General features: G+C 54.5%; 1 protein-coding gene and 2 non-coding genes across 3 annotated transcripts; 1 reads left to right on the top strand and 2 right to left on the bottom strand.

Annotated features, from left to right (window-relative positions):
• Nucleotides 1–192: 192 nt before the first annotated feature.
• On the bottom strand, nucleotides 193–266 carry TRNAN-GUU. The gene has a single exon. It is a non-coding gene; the product is annotated as a tRNA-Asn (tRNA).
• A 1048-nt stretch (nucleotides 267–1314) lies between these two features.
• On the bottom strand, nucleotides 1315–1783 carry LOC120375428 (DNA-directed RNA polymerases I, II, and III subunit RPABC2-like). Its single transcript, XM_039496061.1, has one exon. The coding sequence runs from the start codon at nucleotides 1773–1775 to the stop codon at nucleotides 1392–1394; it is 384 nt and encodes a 127-aa protein (XP_039351995.1). The 5' UTR covers nucleotides 1776–1783; the 3' UTR covers nucleotides 1315–1391.
• A 326-nt stretch (nucleotides 1784–2109) lies between these two features.
• TRNAS-CGA lies at nucleotides 2110–2180 on the top strand. Its single transcript has one exon. It is a non-coding gene; the product is annotated as a tRNA-Ser (tRNA).
• Nucleotides 2181–12374: the final 10194 nt, after the last annotated feature.

Genomic DNA, 12374 nt, shown 5'->3' with positions numbered 1-12374 from the left:
GTTTTGCGCTCGGCCTTGAGGATTAAGCCTGAGCCTCCGGCACGGCTGCTGGCAGATGGGTTTCTGAATGGCATCCAGCCTGCTCTTTGGACCACCAGCTGAAAGCTCTGAGGCCAAGAGGTAGCAAAATGGGACCTTTGAGGCTCCCCATACAGGCCTCGGGAAAGCAAGGCAGTAGCAGGGGCTTAGCGCCGCCCCTGGGTGGGCTCAAACCACCATCCTTTTGGTTAACAGCCGAACGCGCTGACCCATTGCGCCACAGAGACATGGAGGTGGCAAGGCTGTATTGAGCACAAAAGCCGGGAATCAGCTCAGGGTACGGTATAGCACATGCCTACAGTGGTTAGCCAAGCAAAAGCAAGGAACTGGATTGCTATGGAAGGAAAGTTCTGTGGGAAGGAACCGAAAAGAGCACCGGGGCTGTGGTACAGCGCTCGCATACACTTTCTTTGGTCTGTTTTGCTGGAAGAGTTAGCAGAGCGAGATTGTTAGTCACAGGTGAGTGGGTGGGTTTATGCAAATACTGGACTCTTGGACAGGAGCGGGGGCGGGGGGGGCACACGACTTCTGTGGCACATGCACCACCTCTGCCATCAATGTTTGCTACCTCACTCCCTAACACCACACACAGAGCAGCCTTTTATCTCCCAGGGCCAAAATATACCGTGAAGGAGATCACATAGCATAAGCTTAGGACTAATGATTTCAGCAGTGCAGCACTAACAACAATTCTAAGAGATCCCAAAATACTTTTGTCTTTACACAGCAGGAACAGCAAAAAAAAAAAAAAAATCAGCAAGAACCCACTCATACAAGCAGATTCTAAACAAACATCCATTCCTATCTCCCCACAGGTTTTGGCGTTAGGAACCCATACCCCTTAATGGTGAGTACTTTTCAGGTGAGGGTGAAGCTTTCAGGCTTCAAATGCCAGGTACAGTTACTCTGTCCTTGATGCAAACTAAACAGGAAAATACACTTGATTACTCCTGCTTCCTCTCCCACAATGCTCTGCTCCCACACCTGCTCACGTGGCTCCAGCCCTCCAGTCAGGTCCCGCCCCCTGCCTACCTGCCCGGCCTGGCGCACTCCCCTGGCCAGCCCCGGCTCTTCGGTGCTAAGAGTCCGGCTGCCAGCCCCACCAGGGGCACTTGCCGAAGTGCCGCCTGGTCCCCGCCGGGGCCTCTGCTGGGTCCAGCTCTCCCCGGCGGGCCAGTGGCTGCGTCAGGGGCTGTAGAAGGCAATGCTGTGGAAGTGCGCTACACACAGCCAGTCCGGATTTTTTTTTTTTTGCTTAAAAATGGGGGTTTATTTTTTATTTACACAAATATAAACAAAAATAAAAGCATCTGCAGGTGAAAGAGGAACCAGGGACAATGACAGGAAGCAGGTCAGTCAGTGATAATTAGCTCATCCACACCCCAGTCTTCATAGCTTCCATCTGGCAGGTACCTGCGGATGATTATGGGAATCTTCCGAGCTTTGAGTTCTTTCATTGCAATCAGCAGAGGATCTGCCTCTCCTTCCAACTCTACCATGACTGGAGCACACATCGCTCTCTGGAGTGCACGAGTGCCCAGGACTCTGGCTCGCTCATATTTGGTCATGTATGGAGTTGTGATCCGCTTCTGATTTGCCTGCTGTCTCTCTCCAGATGGAAGGATTTCTACATTCTCTTGACCCTCTTCCTCTGCGTTCTCCAAATCATCTAGCCCTTCATCTTCCTCCACATCGTCAAAGTCGTCACCATCAAAGTTGTCCTCGTTGTCGGACATGCTGCCGGCCCGGCGCAAGACTCTTGCGATGCGATCCCAACCGCAGACCCCTCTAAGGGAGTTTCCTTTCTCTGAGCAGGCTGTCTTCAGGGCAAGAAGCTTATGCAGCTTCAACCTTCCTGGGTCTGACCCTTGAGCATTCAGTATCCCTGTCCCACCAGCTGCATCCTGCTGTGCGACTGCACATGGCTAAGCAAAGAGAATGAACCCCAAATCCCCCCTGTGCTTTGGGAGCCAGGTTTGCGGTGGGAATTCTGTAGCTCAGATGACTTCATGCCTGGGCATTGGGATTCTTTACCAGTTTCTCTGGCACTGGGGCAATTTTGTGCTCACAGCTGTGATGGCCAAGTGGTTAAGGTGTTGGAGTCGAAATTCAATAGGCAGGTTCAAATCCTGCTCACAGCAAGGCCTGTGTTTTAGCCAGTCTCTCACCTGGGCAATACCTCTGTCCAACCCCCTGAGCCACTCTCAATTCTTTCCCCACCCCAAGTAAATCCTGTTCTGCTCCTTTCATAGAGATCCCTGGGACACCACCTCACATTGTGTCCCTGAGGTGTCAGGCAAACTCTCAGCACCTGTAGCCTCTGCCACTCACCTGGTGCCCCATAGATCAGCCATAGCCCTGGTTCTGCTCCTCTCTCTAGCGTGTGAAAGGAGCTGAGTCAGCGACTCCATGGGAGCTACGGGGCTGCAGAACCAACAGAGAAAAAATAGGTGCTCAGCACCCACTGGCAGCCAGCTCCCCCCCCCCACTACAGGACTTGCTGACAAGCTCCTCCTCTTCCCCTTCAGCACCTCCCACTTGCCAGTGATCAGCTGTTCAGTGGAGTGCAGGAGGCGCTGGGCAGGGAGGGGGAGGAGCAGAGATGGAAAGAGGTGGGGGAGGGAGAGGAATGGGACTGGGGTGGGGGCTTGGGGGAAGGGGTGGAGGAGGAAAGGGTTTTTTTTTCCGGGGACTGCACCCCTCTAGGGCCAGACCTGAAGGGAAGCACCGACTATCACAGTGACAATAGAAGTGACCAGCCTTGCGGGGGAGGCTGAGGGAGATCCGCACTCACCAGGTCTCTTCTCTCCCCCATGGTGAGCCAGACACTGCTCTCTCCTGGCTCTCACTCTAGCAGCTGGACGCCAAGGAGCCATTTCCCCACAGGAAGTGCATTGAGTGCCCCTGTGGTGCTGGGGGGCTGGCGCTGCTGCTGCCTGTGGGGCTGGCAGGGGGGCTGATGTCTGCACAGACTCTCAGCTGCCAGGCTGGAGGGGGCACTTGGGACCTTACCAGACTGGCTCAGTGAAGACGGGGGGTTGACAGAGCAATACAGACGCTCTCCAGAGCACGGAGCAGCAGCCGCCCATGCAGCCAGGCAATGAGCATTTCCCACAGCCTGGAGCCGAGGGGGAGGCGGCAGCTGCTGTTCCAGCTGCTCGGGGACAGGCCCTGTCAGCCAACAGCCACTTCTTACTCCCCACAGCTAAGGGCGTCGGGTTCCTCTGGTGGGGGTGTGGAGCAGCCGTTCGTTTTCCTGTTCTTTTTGTGTGCAACTGCTGACAAAAATATCCCAGACAGAGAAGCAACAGGCCAAAATACTTCAATGCAGCTGCCAAAGTAGCTCAGTTACGAGAGCGTTAGACTGAAAAACTAAAGGTCCCTGGTTCAATCCCAGGCTTTGGCAGGCCCTTTCATCCCTCTTTGTACAGGGGTGGCTTGTTTTCTGGGAGCACTGCAGTGCCTGACCCAAGGTGAGTCCCTGAGCTTGGGCTCTGCAGTAGGAAAACATAGAAGGGGCTTCTGCCCCTAGTTGGCCCACCTGACCTTTAACAAGGCGAGATGGGAGCTGTCTTTCCCAACATGGCAGGAAGAGAGCAAGGCAGGGTGACCCTCAGGAATGGTGCCAGAGGGCTGCTGGGCAGTGACAGGCAGGGATTGGGGATGGAAGCTCCTCTGTGCAGCTGAGCAAGGGCACTACCAGGGAAGGGGCATCTGTAAAAGTGACCCAGCAACATCTCCTCCTCTGGGCACCTAGAGCAGAGGCAGCTGGTGCTGACAGCTCCAAGGGAAGGCTTAAAAGCCACAGGGCTAGAGGAGGTCAGGACCATGCCTATGTGTGGCCAGCAGACAGGCACCAAAACACCCAGCCAGGCTGCTCCCTGCCATGCCAAACACCCACTGAAGGTCACCAGCATGTGGGGCGGCTGCTGATGCTCTGTGGCCAACATCAGAAGATGGTAGGAAAGCAGGGCCAGCCCCCATCGGTGGGGCCTCTGACTGGTCCCACTCAAGGTGCTCACTTTTGCAGTGGGGCAGGAGATTTTACCCCAAGAGGCTTTTCCCCAGCTGGCAAGAAGCAGAGAAACACCCAGGCTCCAAAGACGCTGTGTAGCAAGTACCCTCCAGCACAGGGACAGGCGCACACACTAGCCCGGGCAGCCGCCCATTTTCTTTGGCAAGTCAGGAATGGCAAAGGCGAGACTGGAAGCACCTGGGGCTCATGCCGCAGCCTTTGTGACACCCACCCCCCAACTCCTTCCCGGGGCTCTAGCTGAAGCCAGAGCATTGGCCTGAGCGGCCAAGAAGAGGTTCCAGCCCTGAAGGGAGCAGGACTTTCAGCCCAAAGGTAAAACTGCACAATCACAACCACGAAGGGACTTGAACCCTCAATCGCCTGATGCGAAATCAGATGCCTTATCCATTAGGCCACATGAGAAACCCCCCTCCAAGCACTTCTTTGGAAAAGGCGGACATTGTTCTGAGTGTAGAAAAGAAACTTTAATAAAAAGGAGGAAAATCACCCTGTTTGGGTGCTTGGGGCTCCTCTTCAACAATACAACACCCAGTCTGCTTAAGCCCCCACCCAGTAACCTGGGGAAACTAACCCTGGCCACTGGGTGCCTCTAAGAGGCGATACTTTCCCCACTCACACGCACTGAGTGTAGAAAAGAAACTAAAGGAGGAAAATCACCTTGTATTAACTTGGGAAAACACCACAATCAGGATTCACAACACTATGAGCAAAACACCCGCCCCACAGTGCGCTGGGCAGTGGCCTTTTGCCTCGGGCTCTTAAATCCAGACACCAGAAGCTCTGTGGATGTGCCCCTCCCTTCACTGCACCTCACCCACAGCTGCTGCCCTGGGTCAATGAAAACCCAGAGTTCACCTCTCACCTCCTGGGGGGAAAGCCCCTTTCTCCCTCCGCTGTCTGGCCACATTGCCGGCCACTTGCCGTTCCCCCCTGTCACCGCTCTGCTGGCCACCCTCTCTGCTCTGGGACGTCTTGTGGTCCGACCAGGAGCGGAACAGGCTCCCTAAAAGGAGCGGCCACCAGAGCCCGAACAGTAGCCCCATCCCTGCTACTCAACTCCACGCCCCTGCACCACCCCTTCTCCCCAAGGCCCCGCTCCTACGCTGCCTCTTCCCCCAAAGCAGAGCACCTGTTGATTACTGTAGACTTCCAGCAGGGAGGACTCTGTGGGCAGGGGCGGCTCTAGGCATTTTGCTGCCCCAAGCATGACAGACAGGTTGCCTTCGGCAGCTTGCCTGCGGGAGGTCCGCCGAAGTCGCAGGACCAGCGGACCCTTCGCAGGCATGCCGCCAAAGGCAGCCTTCCTGCTGCCCTCGCGGTGACCGGCAGAGCACCCCTCCACGGCTTGCTATCCCAAGCACGCGCTTGGCGTGCCGGGGCCTGGAGCCGCCCCTGTCTGTGGGGACAATTTTTTCTGGCAGGGAGGTCTCAGTGGGAACATGCCTCTCTGGCCAGCCCTGCATTTGCTGAAAAAGTCAGCACACAGCACTTTGCTGCAGGCCCAGAGGCCTTTCTTCCTCCAGACTGTGAAGCCAGTGGACAGGTGAGGCAGTAGCACCTTCAGTCCCAGGCAGTAAAGGACCCTTCCTGGGAAAGGCCATGTCTTGAAAAGGAAAAACTAAAGTCAAGGAGAGTCCTTCTAAAACTCTTTGGGTATGTTACAGGGGGAAAGTGTTTCTTTGCCTCACCAGGGACTTGAACCCTGGCTCTTCAAATTAGAAGGCTGATGCTCTGCCAACTGAGCTAGCTAGACTCACATTCTACAAAAAGCAAATTTTGTACAGAAGAGAAACTAGTCAAGAAAAATGAGGGCAGGAAACTATACAGAAAACCTGCTACTCTCGCTCTCTTAGCAGTCCTAGCCCCACCTGCTCCTCCATCTGGTGCCCTGAGGCCGTATTCTTTTTTTTGTTAAATATCAAATCCAGGAGAAAACACAGTTATACAAAGCAAAATGAAATCACAAACAGAAATGTCATTGGAAATACAGAAATAAAAAGGAAAATGCAATTCCCATCACTTTATCATATCTGGGCCATTCCTGTATCGAGAGCACCCGAAGGTCCCTGTGTGCTTACGAGAAACGTGAAGGAACTCATACCACAGCCTGAACATGAAACTCAACTGCTCCCAGGTGCCGCAGTAAAACCCTTTCCCTGTTGTGAAGTTGCACTCCATAGGATTTTATGAAAGTATGCTAATGAGTGTGAATATAAAGTGACTGGACTATGCTTCATGCAAAAGGTCTCTTGTAAGGTATCATTACAAAGCTTATAATCTACGGTGTGTGTTCATCCTATTTGTATGAACCGATCATTCTTGGATCTGAAATTAGAAATATGAACTATAACTCTGAGGTCCTGTTGTAATGATGCAAAGTGTGGGGCATTAATAGTGGTTTGGATTCTTGATGGCCCATTAACCAGGACAATTTACTGGAGATGGCTCTGTCCTTCACCATCTGTGAGTCAGGCCAGGAAGAATGAAGGCTTGGGGGGGGGGGTGTCTCACGGGACATGTGACCATGTCACCTGGTACAGGAATCCATCTTAATCCTGGGGCTTTTCCCCAGGAGAGAGACAAAAGATTCCTGCCTTGTACCAAAGCTCTATAAGAGGGTGGAACTGAACAAACGTGGCTGCAGTCATGAGACATCCCCTAGCTACCACCTGAGCTGGAACAAGGGCTATAGCAGGTGAAAAGATTGGGCCCAGACAAGAAATAAGTCTAGTCTTTGCCTCTCAGTCTGTGCAGATGGGACCTTTCCCTCCAGTGCTGGAGGATTCTCCCTTCTCATCTACCCTTGTCCCAAGCAGCACAGCAGGTGGGAATCTTAAATGTGCAGAGGAGACTTAGGAGCAGAAACCCCCCCAGACCTTCCATGCAATTGGCACTAGCCCCTCACTGAGCAGAATTGAAACTCCTGCAGGGCATGAGCAAAGCAGCAGGGTGAAAAGAACCTGGAGATGCTAGGATTGAACCTAGGACCTCATACATGCAAAGCATGTGCTCTACAACTAAGCTACATCCCCAGATGGGCCATTTGTGCTATAGGTTACACTTAGAGCCCTCCTGTTTCCAGAGCACCTAGTGGCCTAAAAGCAGCGTGAGGGACACATTCCCTGCTCTGAGGCCAAATCTGCTGTCCTGGAAGTTGCTGGTTCTTAGGGGTCACTCTGCTGCAGGGCCAGATTCGATGTGTGGGGCAGAGAGAGTGGGTGCCCTGGGCTCAGGGTGCAGAGATACACTCAGCCCTCTCCCTGCATTGGGTGGGGTGCTGCCACCCTCCTGGAATGTAATGGGAAGGGAGGGGCGCTGTGAGTCGCTCAACACCTGACCCCGGTGGCAGAAGTGCTGTGGGGAGCTCCAGGTGTTTCTAGGATCTGCTCTTTCCACCTGCCTGTAAAGTCCAGCTTTCCCCAGCACATTCACTGCGGTGCAATTGGGTCACAGTTTCCATGGCTGAACAGCAAAGAATCACTCCCAGTTTCCCTTCTATCAGCAGCAGGATTAGCCTGTGTCAGTGATTAATTAGGTGGATCTTGTTGTAGATTGATATTCATTCCCCACCTTGACAATTCACACCGTCCCTTTCCCATGCAGATTCCCAGCACCTCAGTGATCCTCGTAGCAGGAGTTGGGGCCTGAGATTTTCAGGGTTCTTCCCCCCTCCACCTGGAGTGAACTCAGCTTTTCCCCCATCCCAGACAATCCATGAAATAACAACAGGGGCATAAAGAAAAGGGGAGGGAACATCTCACGGCCAGGGCTGGATGTGCCTAGGGCCACCTGCTTATCCATTGTTTCCATGGAATTTGGCCCCCTGCTTTGCACAAGGGACAGCTCAGCTCAGCATCGATCAGGTGACTCTGGGAAGTTCGGGGTCCCCGGGCTCCCAAAGGAGGGGGAAGCAGGTCACCCCTGGAGCAGGTTAAAGCTGCAGGGTGACAGTGGGGTTGCTGCCCCTGTGAACAGCTGCTGTAGCACCGCCTGGGCAGGACAGGGAGAGCCAGTTTTACCCCCCCCCCCAGCCTGTATCGGGGGATGGGAGCACTCACACCCTGGGGACCCACCCACCAGAGATCTACTGGGAGGGAGAGTGGCACCCACACACCCAGGATCTTGTAGCGGGGGACAAGGGCATCCACACTCCGGGATCCTCTGCAGAGGGACGGACACCCACACACCCAGGATTCTGTATGGGGGGCAGAGGTACCCGGACACCTGGACAGGGGATGGGGGCACCGAAACATCCGGGATCTTACCTGGGAGGACAGCGGCGCCTGCAGCTCGACATGAGACGGGGGCGGGGGAAGCAGGAGCATTTCCCAGTTCCAGGCTGTCCCCGTCTGGCCAAGGCACAGAGCTCACAAGCAGAGTTTAAAGCTCCAGCTGCCAGGCTAGAATACAAGCCAGGCCCTGTGGCTGGTGCCTGTGATCCCAGCACCTGGGAAGGCTGAGGCTGGCAGATCGCTTGAGCTCAGGAGTTCTGGGCTGCAGGGGGCTGTGCCGATCGGGTGTCCGCACTAACTTCAGCATCACTATGGTGATCCCAGGGAAGCTTGGGGTCTCCAGGTTGCCTAAGGAGGGGTGAACCGACCCAGGTCGGAAATGGAGCAGGTCAAAACTCCCATGCTGATCAGTAGTGGGATTGTCCCTGTGAGTAACCCCTGCAGCGTAGCCTCGGTGAGACATGGTCTCCTTTTAGACACGCCCCCCCCGCAGAGCCTGGCTGGGGGGATGGGAGCACCCACACGCTGGGGCTTCTGACTTGGGGGGAGGGACGCCCCCTGCAACACGGATCTTGAAAAGAGGAACAGCGACACCCACACACCACAGAGCCTGGATGGGGGTAGGGGAACCACACACGGGAGCTAGTTCATGGGGTGGGGGACACACCCATATGCTTCGTTGCACCATTCTTAATGAGAAGAACGGGGGCATCCACACAACACGGATCCTTAACGGGCGGGGGGGATACCCACACACTCCACTATTAACCAGGAGGGACAGGGGAACCAGACACCCCCGGTAGTGTGGAGAACACCCACATCAAATGGATCCCTCATGGGGGGTAAGACAGAGGGGATTGTAATGGGACCCAGCGCACCCACGCACCAGGGATTGTTAAGGGTTGAAGGGACAGGGACACCCACACACACTGAGATCACGTCCTTGGAGGAACGCAAACCCTCCACAGAAGGACCTGGTCTGTTCCATGATGGCAGCCCAGCCTGGGTGAGTCAAAGTCTCCTTTTATACAGGCACGTCCCAGAGATCCTGACTAGGGGGAGAGAGACACCCACCCACCAGAGATCCTTAATGGTCTAGGGTGCACCCACACACCAGGGATTCTTATGGGCGGGAAGAATGGAGACAGCCAGACACACTGAGATCACTTCCTCCCAGGAGCCTGGGCCAGACAGGGAAACACAGTCCCCCTTTACATATCTGCCAGACAACCTTCCTCCCACTCCCTCCACACAATGTTCTTATCTGGAGGTGAAGCCAGGGAAACCACATGGAGGATTCTTACCTGGGGAACTGGGGGGACCCACTTACCACCAGAGATTCTTAAGGGCAGGAGGAACAGGGACTCCCACATCTGCAGCATGGGGGTGGGTCGCCTGCTGGGATCATCTGGGCATATTTCACCTCGTCAGCTCCCTGCCATTGCCTTGGGGCCCCTTGTTCGCTGCCTCTGGTGCCCAGTTTAGCCTCCTTCCTGAGGGCTGAAACGCTTTGATCTGTCTAAGGTCTGTGGGATCAATACGTGTCATGGTGTAATTCTGTGTTATTCGGGGGTCAGACTAGCTGAGCTAATGGCCCCTTCTGCCCTTAAATGCCATGAAAACATTTCCCTGGTTTCTCCTTGCGCCTGACAGACACCGCGGTGAGGGGCCCGATAGAAGATCCTGGACACAGCGCTCTGGCTCTTACTTTACTTGGGGACGTCAGCGCTTTCCTAGCAAAGCTGCTGCTAAAGCGCTGGATTTGGGGAACGGTTCGGCTCCGATTCAGAGATCTGCCTGCGGGGTGTGAACCTGCCACGAGGAGCGGGAAACGCAACCAGCAACCGGAGGCGTTGGCTGAGCTCCAGGCTGCCCCCGTGTGGCCAAAGCTTAGAACTGAGCAGCGGAGTTTAAAGCTGGCGCTGGGAGGGAGCTGAACACGCGGGGCACGAAGGCTCCTGCGTGTAACGCTTGTTGGGTGGGCAGCTGAGCGTAGCTGATTGCTGGAGTTCAGGGCTGCACCCCGGGGTGCTAAGCAGGTGTCTGTGCTCAGGTTGGCCTCGCTATGATGGTTTCTGGGAAGTTTGGGGTCACCAGTCCCCCTAGAGAGAGGGGAGCCAGGTCAGGAAAGGAGGCTTTGAAAACTCTGGTACCAATTGGCAGTGGGACTGCCCCTGTGAAGAGCCGCTGCAGCCCCGCCAGGGAGAGCCGGTTTCTCTTTATGCAGGGCCCCTCCCCCATTCCTCAGGACGAGGGTTGTGCTCAAAGATCTGTGCCCCGTGTTTTCACCTCCATGTGAAGCGCACAGTGCAAATAACCCCCAGCGCATCAGCTCAGTGCCAGGCTCCACTTCCACCCGCTCAGAGCGCAGCGCTCCCAGGCTGAGCCTGAAATTGGAAGCGGGAGACCCTATAACCAGCCAGGCCCCATGGCTGGTGCATGTGATTCCCAGCTCATGGGGAGGCTGAGGCCGGTGGATTGCTTGAGCTCAGGAGTTCTGGGCTGCAGGGGGCTGTGCTGATCGGGTGTCCGAACTAAGCTCAGCGTCAATATGGTGATCCCGGGGAAGCTTCAGGTCCCCAGGTTGCCTAAGGAGGGGTGAACCGGCCCAGGTCAAAAATGGAGCAGGTCAAATCTTCTGTGCTGATCAGTAGTGGGGTCACGCCTGTGAATAGCCCCTGCAGCGTAGCCTGGACAAGACAGTGAGACACAGTCTCTTTTTATACAGACACCCCCTGCAGAGCCTGGAGGGGGGGATGGGAGCACCCACACGCTGGGGATTCTGACTTTGGGGGATGGACGCACCCAAGCAACACGGATCTTGAAAACGGGAACAGAGACATCCACAGATCCCGGATGGGGGCAGGCAGGGGAAACCACACACGGGAGCTAGTTCATGGGGTGGGGGACAGAGACACCCACCAGAGATCCTGGATGGGAGCACCCACATGATGGGGATCTTGAACTGGGAGGAGGGAAGCACCATGTACCAGAGGTTCTGAAGGGGGAACAGGGACACCCACACACCAGGTGTCTTGCAGCAAGAGCTACGGTCTTGATTTACACACAGCAGTGATGGGGAATTAACCACGTCCCTTGTGGAGCTTGTTCCACTAGATGATTAGCCTCATTGTCAGGGCCGGCTTCAGGAAGTGCGGGGCCCAATTCGAACAGTTTCGATGGGGCCACGGCAGGGATGACTAAAACAAAAAAAACCTTAAAAAAACCCCTTTCATTTCTTCCATGTATTATTTACTTTCCATGACTATATAAATAATAACAAAATTATCTATTACATACATTGCATCATATATTAATTAGCTGATTTGCACTTTCATATCAGGAAAATAATTTGTTTTGATAGTTGTACAACTGATTTTCTTCACTAATGTTTATTTTATTAAAATTTATAAATTATTTCCTTATTAATATAAAATTGCCCCCTCCTTCCCCGCCCCCCCCCCCCAGCGCCGCCCGGCTCTGTGGAAACAAACCCTCCTTCCCCAGCTCCGCCCCATCGAAACAAGGATCGGGGGCGGAGGGAGGAAGAAACGGCACACATGGGGTGACCAGATCACAGCAGTAAAATAGGACCTGCGCGCTCCCTGCTCAGCCCCACCATCACATCCTTCTTCACCCCTAGCTCCCTGCTGGCTTGCTGCATCCCTCCTAGTCAGTCCCCACCACTCGCCTCCTTTCACCTTCTCCCTCCCCTGCCAGAAACCTCCATGCCCACCCCTAGAACTCCTGCTGGTTCACTGCTCGCCTCTTTGCCCACTCACCCCCTCACCCTTCCCCCCAAGTATAACGCCTCATTCAAAGACCCAGGGGTCACTATATTACTGCACACAGCAGTCAGTCAATGCAGTTGTAGATAAATCTCTGCATTATGCATTTTTGTATAACTTTTATATGACTTTGTATTGAACCTTGGTAATATGTTATAGCAGGCCCTAAAGGTAGTGTAATTAAGGTAAAAGAAAAATGTCTTTTGCTTGGAGTAGAATAAGATCGTCCCCCCACTTTGTAATCAGTTGCCCTGTTGAATGAATGAGGTGTGAATTAGG

Source organism: Mauremys reevesii, linkage group 12 (genome assembly GCF_016161935.1).
Source record: "Mauremys reevesii isolate NIE-2019 linkage group 12, ASM1616193v1, whole genome shotgun sequence".
NCBI lineage: Eukaryota > Metazoa > Chordata > Testudines > Geoemydidae > Mauremys > Mauremys reevesii.
The sequence above is the reverse complement of the archived record's forward strand: the minus strand, read 5'-3'. Positions and strand labels throughout refer to the sequence as shown.